Raw genomic sequence first — 15,957 nt, 5'->3', positions numbered from 1 at the left:
AGGCTGAAAAAAACCCTAATTTCCACCAGGAATGGGCTGCCAGGTGTTAATGGACTGTCTCCCTAACCACTGGACAGACTGGCAGGGGCTGCTCAGAGTTGTAGTCTAACAACATCTGGAGTGCTGCAGGCTCTTTGTGACCTCTGTCCAGTAGCAGGTGGTGAGGCAGTGCAGGCGGGCAGCATTCCTTGTGTGCCTTCCCATTGCTGAGTATCGCTGCCAGTTCCTGAGAGAGAAGGCACAGAGCTCAGTGTGGTGCAGGCATGCATCCAATCCAACGCTCCTGCCACTATACCCACACTCTGTTGAACTCCCCATGCCGTGGCCCTCTCAGGAATTGGCAGCGATGCTTGCTATTGGGAAGCCCTACCTGCCCTGCCCTGCCCTTTGCTACTGCTTAAACCATATTAGAGAGGCAATGGGAGATACAGCAAGAAGACATTTCCTTTCTTGTAGCTGGTTGCTTGTTACATTACTGTCTAAGGAAGGGATGGAGAGCACAGCTCCAATGAGACTGGATGGAGATTTAGAGACCACAAGCTCACTGTCTTGCTCCCCTCACCATGAGTACGGGGAGAAGGGAGGCTGCAGGAAATGGAATATGATGGCCATGAAGACCTTAGATGGACCAAGCCCCGTAGTGCTGCCTGTTACAGCCAGTTACATTTTTGTTTGGGAAGCCACAAGTATAAAAAGAGAGAAACTTGCCAAAGCAGTAGACATTTGAAACAAGGTATCATACCTGAGGAGATTAAGCTACCGTTGCTGGTCATAATAAGTTGACTCTTTGCCTCCAAAGCTCCTAGTTTTGAAACCTTCGGTGTTCCCATCTCTGTCAGGTCCATTGCAATATCATCCAAACTTCTGGCTGACGGAATTTTTGCCTAAAGCAATTTAAACACACATGCACAAACACAAATAGTGACAACCATGTACCAACAGATTAGCTGTTGCAAAGTCTCTAAGGAGAATAGATGACCTTTCTTTCTACCTCAAGAGCTAAATGTGTGTTGTTTCACCTCCGAACTTACATCCTGGACACTGATTACTAAAGCCACTTGACTATCTATTTTAGAGACTCAAAATGAATGGGAGGAAAAACAGGCAAATGGTGTAAATATTTTGTATGTCTGCTAGATTTCTTTTCTGCAACCCATAACTGAAGGTATCATAAATTAGACTAATTGTATTTCTGCTCAAATATTAAATAATGGCAAAGGTGGTCTCTATATACAACCCGAACTTGAAAACAGCCTCCTGTCCACTCACTCTGATGAGTAAAAATGGTCTCTAGGCACAGATAACATGAGAACACATGAAGAGCCTTGCTGGATCAGACGGAAGACCTATCTAGTCCAGTACCGTGTTTCTCACAGTGACTGATCAGATCCCTGTGGGAAGTGCACAATCAGGACATGAGGGGAAGTGTTGGAAAATTAGCAGAGAGTTACTTTTTCTTCTGTGATGTGCCATAGATGACTAACATAGGTACGTGTGGGCAAGTGGGGGTAGAAAAGATTGTTGTCTCATTTGCAAAGCTGATATAATCTCTTTTAGGAACTTCCTGATGCAAAGGACAATTATGCATTTTAAGCAATGGCACTAAACACTCCTTTATGAATGGTAACTTACTTTGCTTTGTTTTCTGTCCAGGTAAAACTGATGCTGACTGATTGCCATAACCCAGATGGATTTGATCAGAGAAGTGTTGGCATACCAGGTTTGCACTACAAGGCCACTTTGTCCAAAAGTCCTTCTTGACACTGAAATCCTAAAACATTTAAAAAAAGGCTACATAAAGCTTTTGCTGCTTCTTTAAAAATAAAAGCTCCCCAACTTTTTCTCAGGTGAAGTCGCACAACAACTCTGTTCTGTAGTGGCGACAACAAGAACTGACACACCCCAAAATAATTGGCAATCCTGTTTCCACTGTTGGTGTATCTGACCAAGTTTTCACTGAGGTGATAAACCTGTTGTATGGGCTGTACCAGTGGTGGCTGGTGTCCATTTGAGACTGGTAAGGCAGAAGGCAGGGAGGCCAACAGTAGGAGGACCCAGAGCCATTGAGAGGCAGAGCCAACTAATTCTAATTCTCTCCCCCACCCGCCCTAAAAAGTCTCCTCCCTGACACATTCTACAAGGGCAACACTAAGGAGGGGGAAGCCAACAGCCAGTGCCACCCCCTGCAGTGGTTTTAAGAAGGAAGGCAGACTGAGGTTAGTGGGGCTATGTCCCATTCTCCCTGATGGGGCAGCTTCCACTGAGCTGTATCACTTCAGAATGAGAGGGGGCTGACATGACTTAGGACTCATCTACTGTGCTATTCACATCGCCTTTTAATTCGCATGGTTCACATGACGTTACTGGCAAACAGAAGCTATCACACAGTTTCCCCCCTGTAAATCCATATACCAACCCAATCACCTGATAATACGAAAGGTTGAGAACAATACGGCTCCACTCTGCTCCGCACATCTTTGCAGATGATTTCCTTCTATGGTTTTTAGTGGGCGAGTGAATCATCATTTCCAGCTACTCCCCTTTCTCCGTTCACTAACTCTCCCATGAATTCCACTTTGTTTCTGGTGGTTTATCTGCTCTGCCCTCCCCCTTCAGTTTCCTGCAGCCCTCCCTTCTTTCCTCCCTTTCTCCTCAAGTAAACTTTCTTCACTCCTTTTACTAGCGACGGGAATTGCTACTGGATTTTATCATTCTTTCTCATATTCTCTATCTTTGCGGAGATAATTTTGAAGTAATTTTGAGAAAATATCAATATATTATTTAAAATATGGATATTATATTGTTTTTCCAGCAGGGGAGAGCCAGTGTGGTGTAGTGGTTAAGGTGTTGGACTACAACCTGGGAGACCAGGGTTCGAATCCCCACACAGCCATGAAGCTCACTGGGTGACCTTGGGCCAGTCACTGCCTTGTCTCAGCCTCAGAGGAAGGCAATGGTAAACCCCCTCTGAATACCGTTTACCATGAAAACCCTATTCAAAGGGTCAACATAAGTTGGGATTGACTTGAAGACAGTCCATTTCCATTTTCAAACATAATTGCACAGAAATAAATCCCACTGAACTCAAAAAGAATGCAAACGATCAAACCCACCCTCCCTTCTCCTCCCTCCTATCCCCTGCCTCTTGGCCTTTTCCTCCCCCTTCCTTTACCCCTCTCTTCCCCTCTCCCTCCCCTTCCAATCCCCTCCTTCCCCCCTCCTTTTCCCCCTCCCCTCCCCCCTCCCCCCATGGTCAGTTTTACCTATCCTAGGACTATGACCTGGGAGACCAGGGTTTGAATCCCCACACAGCCATGAAGCTCACTGGGTGACCTTGGGCCAGTCACTGCCTCTCAGCCTCAGAGGGAGGCAATGGTAAACCCCCTCTGAATACCGCTTACCATGAAAACCCTATTCATACGGTCACCATAAGTCGGAATCGACTTGAAGGCAGTCCATTTCCATTTTTTTCTAGCGGGGAAAAATTAACTCAGAAAAAGCAGGGGGCAGTGGAGAAAGAAGATGCCTGTGAGTTATCTCCTGCATCTTTTTTCCTTCAGTCAACAAACTGCAAAATCTACCTTTACTCAGCAGAATGGCCACCAGTAGGAAAAATGGTAAGATAGCAAAGGGAAAATGAACCGGATCATTAACAGCCACCAGGGGGCCACACTCGTTAATAATGTGATCAATACTTTTATCAATTTTTTTTATCATTATAGAGTTGAGAATAAACATTGATACCAGTGGAGGCTCATGAATAAATACTGATAATTCTCTGCAAAGCAAAAATAAATAAATAAATAAAATAATGGAAGAGAAAGGAAAAATGATAAAATAAGATGGCCAATGACCCCACTTCTCATCAACTCCCAAAATATATTCTCTCCTCCTAACAGACTAGTGTAACGAGGGAAGGGAGGGCTGCTTGCACGACTGAAAGAACTGTGATGGCGAGCTGGGAAAAGGAAGAAGGGGAGGGGGCAGATGACCCCACTTCTTTTTAACTGCCAAACTTCAGGAAGCAGTGGGGGCAGGAGGGAGTGGAAATTCTGCGCAGGTCAAAGGTATTTGCACATGCCCAGTAACTGAGCAACCAGAGGGAGTAAAAATGTAAAATTAGAGGGTGGGGCCACAAGGAAACAGGAACATTAATCCTTCGCAGAGGAGCACCTACTTGTGTGAATGGAAAACAATGAATTTGAAGGTACCATTGAGCATGAGGTGCGGACCTTGCAAATCTATTACGACAGTAAAAGCAGTGTATTTGCTACTAAGAAATGATCCCATGTGGATAAGCCCAGAATCTACTTCCCTAGCCAAGACTTCTCCTGGACATCTAGTTTTCTATGTAGAAAAAGAAAAGGTTTTTGTGTGTGTGGAGGAGCATTCAGTCATGACACACATCTATTCTGAACTGCAGTCTGAAGTAGTACAGCCCAGACACAGGTTTGCCACCTCAGTGAGAAAGAGGTTTCTGTTACACCCAGACTTTTGACTTTCTTCTTTGTTAGAGAATTGAGTCACAAATGCAAAACCACTCTTTACAGAGATGTAAGGCAGTTTGACCCCTCCCTTCCTCCTCCTTCAGGCTCATATGCAGACTCAGTATTTTATTGTTCACTATCTCTTTGTCATCATTGCCACAATCTTCATTTAGGTTTAAATTTTCCAAGTTGAAACAGAAGTGAGCACAAACTAATATCAGTCTGAGAACAACTACTGAGAATGCCTTTCTATTATTGTTATTTAATATTTATATCCTGCCCTTCCTCCTGAAGGAGCCCTTGGTGTAAAGGTTTCTATACACCTTCACAGGCTTAGTTTGGTGCAATGGATGGACAATATTAGTAAGGGGATGCTCTTTAGATGGGGATGGGGAACCTGTGACCCTCCAGATTGTTCTTATACCCAGCTCTTCCTCCTGCCAGAGTCCAGATTAGTTAATAACAATCTTAAAATACAAATACCATAGAACAGTAATTAGTATTATCAACTGATCAATAAAACCTTTAAAACACAATGTAGTGAACAACTAACCCTCTCTGTTAAAATTGCAGTTAATTCCTAAAAGCCTGGCAAAATAAATAAGTTTTAAGTTGATGCCTAAACTGTTGGCTATGTTGGAGACAATCAACTTTCTGTTGGGAAGGAATTCTACAGATTGGGGCTGACACCGAGAAAGCCCTGCCTTGTGATACTTCCTCATGAGCTTCGCCCACCAAAGGCACCCAAACAGGGCTTCCTTTGCTTCCATGGGTCAGAAGGTATTGGGGGCTGTGCTCCTTCAAGTACTCAGGCCCTAAGTTGTACAGGGTCTTGTACACCAGGACCAACACTTTGAATTGGGCCCAACTGACTAACAGGTAGCCAGTGCATAGTTCTAAGGATTGGTGTTATGTGATCCCTTCTTGCTGCCCTGTGTAACAATCTGGCAGTGGCATTCTGCATTAGCTTCAGCTTTTGGACCATATTCAAGGGCAACCCCACGAAGAACACATTGCAGTAGTCCACCCAAGAGGTTATTAGAGTGTGAATCATTGACATTGGGCTGTCCCAGACTAGGATCAGTCTGTTCCTTGCCATTGAAACTACCAGGGTCTCCAACAACAGCTTAGAACAGAGGAGCACTCCCAAGTCGTGCTCCCATCCAGAACAGGTCGTCTCCCTAATTCCCAGTCCCTAGGACTGCTTATCAACAGCACCTCCATCTTATCAGGATTCAGCTTTAGTTTGTCAGCCCTCGTTCAGCCCATCACTGCCTTCAGACACTGGTCCTGCAATTGAACAGCCTCTCCTGATTGAGATGGAATGAAGAGGCAGAGCTAGCGATCATCTGCATTTTTTGACACCACATCCCTGGATGACACCTCCCGCTTGTTTCATATAGATATTAAATAGCATGGGGACAAGATAGATCCCTGTAGGACCTCGCAGCACAAACTTTAGGAGAGCAAGTAGAAGTCCTCCAATGCTACTCTCTGCCAGCTCAGGCAGGGAGGCTGTCAGTCAGCATGGTGGGTGGCATACCAGCAACACCCCTGTTCAGTCTCTGCAGACCAGCACCAAGAATAGACCCTAATATCCAGCTCCCAGGTAAGCCAGCTTCCTGGTGAGAAAGATGGAATTTTTATAGATGATTGCAACTCTCTCTCCCTTCACCACCCACACCAAGACTGGTGCTGCACCAAGTACCCAGACAGGCACAGCTGGCTTAAATCACATCCATGCAGCTCTCCCAGCAGGCCTCCATGAAGCACATCAGGTCAGCTGTAGGTCTCCAGCTCTCATCAGCCACAGCCAGTGGTCAAGAATGATAGGGACTGTAGTCTTGACTGATTTTATTTACGGTCATAGACCAAACTGAACATATACAAATACACAAATGCACAACAATACTTAAAAGAAACATTAAACATAGTCACTCTTGGGAATTGTAGTCCAACAACATCTGGGCCACAAATTCCCTATCCCTACTTTAGAGAAGCCTCCTTAAAGAAATACATCCTATTGTATTCTTATGTATTACATTCATAAGATAGCAGATGAAGTATGTGTGGCATTTTAGAAATTCTGTGCCCAAACTGTTTAGGCACAAGTGTGGCGGCACATAAAGCCCCTCTCATTTATTTACATAGATGATTTGCAGGATAAATTTCCAGTGGATTCAGCCTGTAGCAATTTCCCAGCAGGTTTTTACAACATATGACAGAATTTGTTTTATTTGTCTTATAAAGCTGGTGCACGCAGCAACTTTTGTGAAGTGACTGAAATCCACTTCTGTAGAATGGAAAAAGGCCCAGTCTGAGTCTGTGTTGGAATTGCTTTTTAATAAGTTTGTAATGCTTTTTAAAAAAAGATGTTTTTAAGGATGTTTTGTTTTAATATATTTTAAAGTCTGTTTTTATGATGTTTTAGAGTGTTTTTAGTGCTTTTGTTTGCCGCCTTGTACTCCTACTGAGAGGAAGGGTGGGATATAAATCTAATAAATAAATAAATAAATAAAAAAGCCAGCAGTGCAATCGCTTTGCGCTTCTGTAGAGATAAATACTGGATGGCGCTACATCTCCGGTCTAGCCATATCTATGGTGAAACATAAAAAACCCGGTGCTCAATGAAATAAATTTAAGCTCCAGAAGGTTTAGCTGCATGACACTTGGGATATGACATGCACACATACACACACCACTTACCTGTGAGGATCATGAACTTCAACAGCAAATTTCTTCTCTCGGAAGTAAAGGTTCTCCAGCTGTTTCCATTGGAATAACTGGAGAAAAACAAAACAAGACACACAATTATTTATGAGCCAGCCACATTATTAATAAATTCCACAGAGCTTTAATCTCTGAGAAATCCAAGTTACAGCTAAGGATTAATTGTGCAAAAAGAACCCACACCTCAATAAGCATTTGTAAGATTACAAGGCCATGTCACAATCCTAACTGTTGTAATTTAGAAGGTTATAGACAGTATATAACAAACTGTACTATGCACATGGATTTTAACTGTAGGAAGCTGCATCTCTTTCTTCTGCCATCCTTTGCTCATCCCAAAACCAAGAACTTATTCTGGTATTTATGTCTAACAAGCGTTGCTGTCGTAGGGAGGATAACCAAAGTCATTCCTCATATTGATCCGAAACAGACTTTATATAAACGAAAAACATTTCCTTCTTCCTCAGACTGTTGCTTGTCACCTCCCCGCTCCCTCCCTCCCCAATTAACTGTGGGTTACCCATTATCCAAAGAGGCCTGATGGGCTTTCTGCTTTGGAGCAGCACATCAGGTCAACAGGAGTGGTGCGCACATTTATCATTTTAAAAAGCCCTTGTGCCAGAAGTATGAAACCACAATATCCCTTGCCCTGCACAGGCTCATTTTTTCAACTTCACTTCTTGGACACCGTTGAAGAGATGCAGTAATGCTGCTGCTCTCCTCTTCTCCTCCAGGATTCAGATAAAGTCCTTTTAAGGAAGCCATGAATTGTTATCCACAAAACAATATTGTCGTAGACACATTGCACTGGCTACTATCTAGGGTTCTGTTACAGAGTCTGCATAAGTGCTTTAGTATTTTTTAAATGATGGTTATGGCCTTCTGGCTAAGCTAAGCATGTTCATACAAGCACTTAAACTGCATTGAAATCAACACACTGAAGGACACCTTACTCTATCCTGGATTGTGGCCATTCTTTATTTTTACATTTCTTGCTTCTGCCTTTTTTTCCATGACATACTACTGGCAAGTATTACACAGTGCCAAGAGTGATGATACACAACTTCCTCTAGCTACTGGATCCCTTAATGTGCTTGTTATTAACCTTCTCCTGATATCTGAAAAGTAAACAGGATGTCCAACATCTTTTTACAGAACCCCAGCACTTTTTGTACCAATAGTGCCCATTCCATGGTATTTGATGGCAGTGTGGCTAGGGCAGCCCAACACCTAAACCATTTCAAGTAGGACACAGGATGGCTTTTTGATACTTTGCTCAATAAAGGGATGGAAAACCTGTGGCCCTTCAGATGTTGCTGGAACTCCTGCTCCCAAAGTCATTTCTCATTCACATTTTAATATGTCCTTTCCAGCCCACCCTTCATCTTTGGGAATCTGGTAGTTCTACCACTGAATGCTCCAGCCTGATGGTGCTGTTGCTTGTCACCAGGTCGGTTCATAATAAGACCATGCTCATCCACAGGAGCCAACATGATGTATACTTGGTGCAGCACCAACATAGGATGGAGGGTCATAAAACCATAGAATAGTAGAGTTGGAAGGGGCCTATAAGGCCAATGAGTTCAATGCAGGAATCCAAATTAAAGCATACCCAACAGGTGGCTGTTCAGCTGCCTCTTGAATACCTCCAGTGTTGGAGAGCCCACTGTGATGTTCCTGATTTGTAATGTAAATATGGTAAGTGCTGGTATAATATAAGACATATGGTAAGTGGAGTGAGTGAGGATGGGGAGTACATGGGCTGTAGAATGCTGGATGATTGGCTGAGCGTTTGAATGGCTGGAAGTATAAATGAGAGGATGACAGTTGAAAGGGAGGTGGTAGATGTTGGTTGGTGTTGTTGGTGTTTGGAGGTGGATGTTGGTGAAGAATATAAGGTGGCTGTTGAGAGAGTGAAATAGGAGTTCTGAGGCAATTATTAAGAAGTAAAGTACATAAGAGAACATATATGAAACCATACGCTTGTCAACAAAGTCTTAAGTAATCTTGTTATTTCTAATGCTTAATAAATATTTCTTGGTTTACTAAAAGCCTGATTCTTCAGCTGGGATACACAATCCAGGGGGGATGGCAGAGTAACCAAGGCTGAAAAGTAATTGTATCGAATGGTGACAGCTGCAGAGAAAAATATATTGTAACCAGTACCACAGAGAAACCCAGAGCTGTAAGCTTCAGAGGCAAGAGGCTGCAGGGGGGTTTGGGAATTACCTATACCCATAGACACAAGGTATCGAGATAGCCAGGCAGAGACTAAGGCACAGTCTATAGGCTATAAGGGATACAGAGTGTTGAGTAGTGTGGCCTAGCAGGGGGATCTTTTGAGATCTGTGCTAGTGCGGTGAAAGGTAAAAATAAACCTGACGTTCCTGACTGGGGGTGACCAGAGGTGAGCTGCACATCATAAGGTGGGCCTGACAGTGGTAAGACATCACTAGTGGTCACAGGCGGGGAAGGACGTCACACCCACCACCTCTCTATTATTTATTTATTTATTTAATAGATTTATATCCCACCCTTCCTCCCTATAGGAGCCCAGGGCGGCAAAAGCACTAAAAACACTCTAAAACATCATAAAAACAGACTTTAAAAAATATTAAAACAAATCATCCTTTAAAAAATATTAAAACAAAACTTCTTTAAAAACATCTTAAAAAAAACAACTTCAAAAACATATATTTTTAAAAAGCTTTAAAAACATATTAAAAAGCAATTCCAAGATAGACGCAGACTGCTATATGGTCTTTACTTAAAAGGCTTGTTGAAAGAGGAAGGTCTTCAGTAGGCACAGAAAAGATAACAGAGATGGCGCCTGTCTAATATTTAAGGAGAGGGAATTTCAAAGGGTAGGTGCCACCACACTAAAGGTCCTATGTTGTGCGGAATGAACCTCCTGATGATGGTATCTGCAGGAGGCCCTCACCTGCAGAGCGCAGTGATCGACTGGGTATATTAGGGGTAAGAAGGTCTTTCAGGTATCCTGATCCAAGCTGTATAGGGCTTTGTACACCAAAACCAGCATCTTGGACTAGCTAATAGGTAGCCAGCGCAATTCATATAGCAGCAGGGTGACATGTTGGTGATATCTGGCCCAGGTGAGCAGTCTCCCTGCTGCATTTTCAATCAGCTGCAGGTTCTGGACCAACCTCAAGGGCAGCCCCACATAAAGCGCATTACACTAATCCAGCCTGGAGGTTACCAGTGCGTGGACAACAGTGGTCAGGCTATACCGGTCCAGACACGGCTGCAGCTGTCTTACTAGCCGAAGCTGGTAAAAGGCACTCTTAGCCACTGAGGTCACCTGGGGTTCTGGCAACAAAGATGGATCTAGGAGCACCAGCAGACTGTGTACCTGCTCTTTCAGAAGGGGTATGACCCTATACAAAGCAGGCAACTGACCAATTATTCAAACTCAGGAACCACCAACCCACATTGCCTCCATCTTGCTAGGATTCAGACTGAAGTTTATTGACCCTCATCCAGCCCTCCAATGAGTCCAGGCACCAGTCCAGGGCTTGCACAGCCTGTCCGGACTCAGACGTTACAGAGAAACAGAGTTGGGTATCGTCAGCATACTGGTGACACCTCACCCCAAATATCCTGATGACCGCTCCCAAGGGCTTCATAGATGTTAAACAGCATTGGAGACAAGATGGTACCCTGTGGCACCCTATAGCACAACTGACAGGGGCCTGAAAGACAATCGCCCAATGCTATTATCTGAAAATGACCCTAGAGATAGGATCGGAACCACTGTAAAACAGTGCCTCTGATACCCATCTTACCAAGTCACCCCAGAAGGATACCATGGTCAATGGTATCAAAAGCCACCGAGAGATCAAGAAGGAATAACAGGGTCACCCCCCCCCCGTCCTTCTCCTGATAGAGGTCATCCATCAGGGCGACCAAGGCTGATTCAGTCCCATAACCAGGCCTGAACCCAGATTGGAATGGGTCAAGATAATTTGTTTTAACCAAGAGTACGTGCAATTGCTGCGCCTCAATCTTCTCGACCTTCTTCCCTAAAAAGGGGGTATTTGCAACTGGGCGGTAGTTGTCACAAACCAATGGGTCCAAGGTAGGCTTTTTCAGGAGTGGTCCGATGACTGCCTCTGTCAGGGCAGCTAGAATGACTCCTTCCTGCAACGATGCATTGATCACACCCTGGATCCACTTGGTCAAACCCCATTGGGAAGCTTTAGTAAGCCAAGGGCAAGGGTCGAGAGGACACGTTGCTGGCTGCATCATCGCAAGCACCTTGTCCATGTCATCAGGCCGCATCAACTGAAACCATTCCCAAGAAGTTGCAGCAGACATTGCACTGGACACTTCACTGGGGGCTACAGTGGATGTGGATGGGGCATCAAGACTGCTAAGGAGGTGAACAACTTTACCCTCAAAGTGCCTTGCAAGCAATTCACAGTGGCCTCCGAAGGGTCTAAGACTCCATTTCCTGGAGTTGATGTCAACAGACCCCTGACAATATGGAAATACTCCACCGGATGGCTACTTGAGGATGCGATGGTGGCAGAGAAGTGGGCTTTCTTCGCTGCCCCCACTGCCACACAGTAGGCACGGTTATGATGTCACAGCACATCTTTTGCCACTTTCACTCTAGCCATCTTCCAGCCTGTTTCATTGCCCTTAGCTCACTGGTGTAGGAGCAAACCAGGCTCCACAATGCCGGAGAGCGCACTTAGGGACAACCGTGTCAAGAGCCCAACACGCCTCGCTGTTCCAGTGTGACAAGGGTTGCAACAGGGTCACGTGCTCTATCTACTGAGAACTCCCCCAGGGCATTCAGGAATCCTATGGATTCCATTAGTCTCTGGGGGCAGACCATCTTAATCTGTCCACCACCCCTGCAGGGGAAGATTGGAACTGTAAGTTTAAACTTCACCAGGAACTGGTCTGACCATGACAATGGGGTGATATTCTCCCCCCATCTCCAGACCTCCCCTTCCTCCATCTGGAGCAAAAACCAAGTCGAGGGTGTGCCCTGCCCTATGCATCAGGCTGGTGACAACTTGAGATAGCCCAATGGTTGTCATAGAGGCCATGAAGTCCTGAGCTGGAACACTAGAGGCAGCCTCAGCATGGACACTGAAATCATCCAGAACTATTGTTCTGGGTTCCTCCAATACCACAGTCGAGATGGCCTCCACCAGCTCGGTCAGAGAAGGTGCTGGGCAGCAGAGTGGATGGTACACCAGCAGCAATCCTAGTTTACTGTCTCCTTGGCCTGATACCAGGTGCAGGCCCTCATAGCCAGCTTTAAGACAGAGTGGTTTCCTGGTGACAGAGATGGAAGTTCTGTAGACCACAGCAACTCCTCTCCCCGTACCTGTGCTGGTGTTGCACTGAGTATCCAGGTGAGCAAAGCTGGTTCAGATCAACTCCTCGCAGCTCACGTACCCAGGTCTCGGTAATGCACACCAAATAGGCACGTTTATCCATGATCAGATTATGGATGATTGTGGTCTTATTGTGTACCGATCTGGCATTAAACAACAGCACACAAAGGCCAGTTGACACAATTACTGCCTAGGTAATTGGTTCCATTGTTGTACTACTCGTAACAGTTAGGAAGTTATTCCTGATGTTCAGTCGAAATCTGGCTTCCTGCAGCTTGAGCCCATTATTCTGTGTCCTGCACTCTGAGATGATCGAGGAGAGATCCTGGCCCCTCTCTGTGTGGCAAACTTGAAGAGTGCTACCATTTCTCCCCTCAGTCTTCTCTTCTTAAGGCTAAACATGTCCAGTTCTTTCAGTCTCTCCTCATAGAACTTTGCTTCCCATCCCCTGATCATCCTAGTTGCCCTCCTCTGAACCTGTTCCAGTTTTTCTGCATCCTTCTTAAAATGTGTTGTCCAAAACAGGATGCAGTACTCAAAATCAGTACCGAATAGATGTGCTTCATGCTATTTGGAAACCATATTTCTGTTAAAGCAGCCTAAAATAGCATTTGCCTTTTTTGCAGCCACACTGCACTGTTGGCTCACATCCAGCTTGTGATCAAGAGCAATCCCAAGATCCTTCTCGGATGCAGTATTGGTGAGCCAAGTATCCCCCCATCTTATAACTGTGCATTTGGCTTCTTTTTCCTAGATGTAGAACTTTGCACTTATCCCTGTTAAATTTCATTTTGTGGTTTTCAGCTCAATGCTCCAGCCTATCAAGAATTTTGTTTCTGTCTTCCAGGGTATTAGCTATCCCTCCCTGAATCATCTGCGAATTTGTTAAGCATTACCTGAACCTCCTCATCCAAGTCATTAATAAAAATGTTGAAGAGCACTGGGCCCAGGACCAAGCTCTGCAGTACCGTGCGTATTACTTCCTCCCAGTTTGAGAAGGAACCATTGATAAATACTCTCTCTTTGAGTAGGATTCTGTAGCCAGCTGTGGATCCACTTGACAGTTGTTCCATCCAGCCCACATTTAGCTAGCTTGGTAATCAGAATATCATGTTGCACTTTGTCAAAAGCGTTGCTGAAGTCAAGATATATTATGTCCACAGCATTCCTACAGTCTACCAGGGAGGTTACCCAATAAAAAAAATGAGGCAAGATTAGTCTGGCAGGATTTGTTCTTGATAAATTCACGTTGGCTTCTAGTAATCACTGCATTGTTTTCAAGGTGCTTACAGATTGACTGCTTTATAATCTGCTCCAGAATTCTCCCAGGTATTGATGTTAGGCTGACTGGTCTGTAGTTCCCAGATTCCTCCTATTTGCGCTTTCCTGAAGTCCAGGGCACGTGTATGGCTACTCTCAGCTTTTGCTTCCTTTAAAATCAAGAACTCAAGTATAGAGTGGTCACTTTCCATTAGAGTTCCCGTAACCGCTACTTCATCCACCAAGTCATTTCTGTCGGTCAGAATCAAGTCAAGGTTAGAATCAAGCTGATCCTCTAGTTCCTTCCTCCACTTTTTGTAGGAAAAAGTTATCTCCAACACAAGTCAGAAATTTCTTAGAGGGGCCATGTTTGGCAAAATTTGTCTCCCAACAGATATCAGGGTAATTGAAGTCCCCTATTACTACTACAGGAGGTCACTGCGATAAAGATTCCATCTTCAATCCCAGAAGGCCTCTCCACCCTGGGGCAGGCTTTGAAGGCCTGCATTTGGTGTTGGACCAAAGAGAGAGATTGGGGATGTTACTGATGTACTGCCCTTCTGCTGCCCAGGAACAGCAAGTGACAGATTTGCCTTGGCTCAGTGAGGCAGCTCAGAGTGTTACACATATGTTCTAGCATCAAAACTGGGGGAGGGGGGGCGGCAACGGGGAAGCAAGGAAGAAGGAAAACTAGCAAGCAATATATGCACACAAAAACTGTCTGTCTTCCGCAGATCCTGCAAGAAATCTTTTATGCATGCACAGAAGAATTCTCTTTCTGAGCATACATTTAGCCTCCTTTGTACGAGTGGCAGCAAGGAATCATAAAGATTAGTCTTGCTTGCCCTGAGGTGGTGAGTATTGTGCCCTTGACTAAAATTAAAAATCATTTTAAAAAAAAATCAATTGCAGATCAATGTGTTAAGAAGAATTGATCAGCTCATCCTAACCTAAGCTCAATTGGAAATGAAAATACAATCAGTCTGAAGTAACTGTGTTAGTATGAAAAATCAAAAAGAGGAATGGGGGCAGGGGAGGAGGAAGAGTGAAAGAAGGCTTGGACTGCTAGTAAATAATAGAGCACATTATGATCTATCCAGCAATAGTTTAATCCAAGTAGTGTGGTAAAGAGAAACATGCCTGGAGATGTCTAATGTCTTGGACCAGCCCCAAATGCATGAAGAAGAGGAGCATGTAGGCAAAAGAGTGGAGAATTAGGGTGTGCAGTTTCACCAAGCACACCATACTGACACAGTGTGTAGGCAACAAACTCCAGTGGAACTGTAAAATTGGAACTAGCAATGGAAAACATTGTGCATCCATGGACTAGGCAGAGAACAATGCTATGGTTTGTGCTCAATAACTGTGCTGAGATCAACTAAGACTGCATTCCTATGCATGCTTACTTGGGAATAAGTCCCACTGTACATAGTGGGACCTGCTTTTGAATAAGCATGCATTGGATTGTGCTGTAAAGCCAACTATGGTTGTACCTTAGTCACACTTACATGAGAGTAACCCATCAAGCTTAAGAACATAAGAACCCTGCTGGATCACATTAAAAACTATCTGGTCCAGTAACATCTAGTCTCCCACAGCCAGATAGCTCTGGGAAGCCCAGAAGTCGGACATGAGGACAACAGCACTCTCCCTATTCATGCTCCTTTGCAACTAGAATGCAGAGGCTTACTTCTGTCCATACATGAATAGTATCAGGTTGCACAGGTCCTTTAAGCAGCTTCCTTAGAATACCCTCTGCTGATAGTACAGTTTAATCCAACAGGCTCAATGCACACATATAATATAATGGAAAAGATGGTAGAAAGTGAATTTCCTCCTCAAATTTCACATGGTGTCGTGAACGGATGCTAAGTAGTGAGAGAGCTATTCCATAGTATAGAACCTCTAAGAAACAAATAGATAGTGTTTTCAGATATATGGTAACTAATAGTAATTGACTATGAAGGGGCAGAAAACAGTAACCTTGAAAAGAATGTAACTTGTAAAAAACAAAAAAAACCAAGCATGGGGACTCTAACCATACTCATATTGGCAACAGTCCCTGTAAGCAGCACTGATGACACTATGATTTGAGTCAGCTTGGCACT

The 15,957-nt window shown here is 44.4% G+C and overlaps 1 protein-coding gene across 17 annotated transcripts in view; it reads right to left on the bottom strand.

Moving 5' to 3' along the window:
- The window catches only part of FRMD4B (FERM domain containing 4B), a 349,437-nt gene that overhangs the window by 39,068 nt on the left and 294,412 nt on the right, over window positions 1-15,957 (bottom strand). For all 17 annotated transcript variants that reach the window (XR_009761528.1, XM_061618643.1, XM_061618646.1 and 14 more), the window contains 3 exons: window positions 7,194-7,270; window positions 1,633-1,771; window positions 743-884 (listed from right to left, as the gene is read on the bottom strand). Coding sequence is in view for 16 of the 17 variants with exons in the window: in XM_061618643.1 (XP_061474627.1) it covers window positions 743-884; window positions 1,633-1,771; window positions 7,194-7,270 (358 nt within the window). In the remaining variant the exon portion in view is untranslated. The remainder of the gene's footprint in view (window positions 1-742; window positions 885-1,632; window positions 1,772-7,193; window positions 7,271-15,957) is intronic.

The sequence above is a fragment of the Rhineura floridana genome, chromosome 3 (genome assembly GCF_030035675.1).
Source record: "Rhineura floridana isolate rRhiFlo1 chromosome 3, rRhiFlo1.hap2, whole genome shotgun sequence".
Taxonomy (NCBI): Eukaryota; Metazoa; Chordata; class Lepidosauria; order Squamata; family Rhineuridae; genus Rhineura; species Rhineura floridana.
The sequence above is the reverse complement of the archived record's forward strand: the minus strand, read 5'-3'. Positions and strand labels throughout refer to the sequence as shown.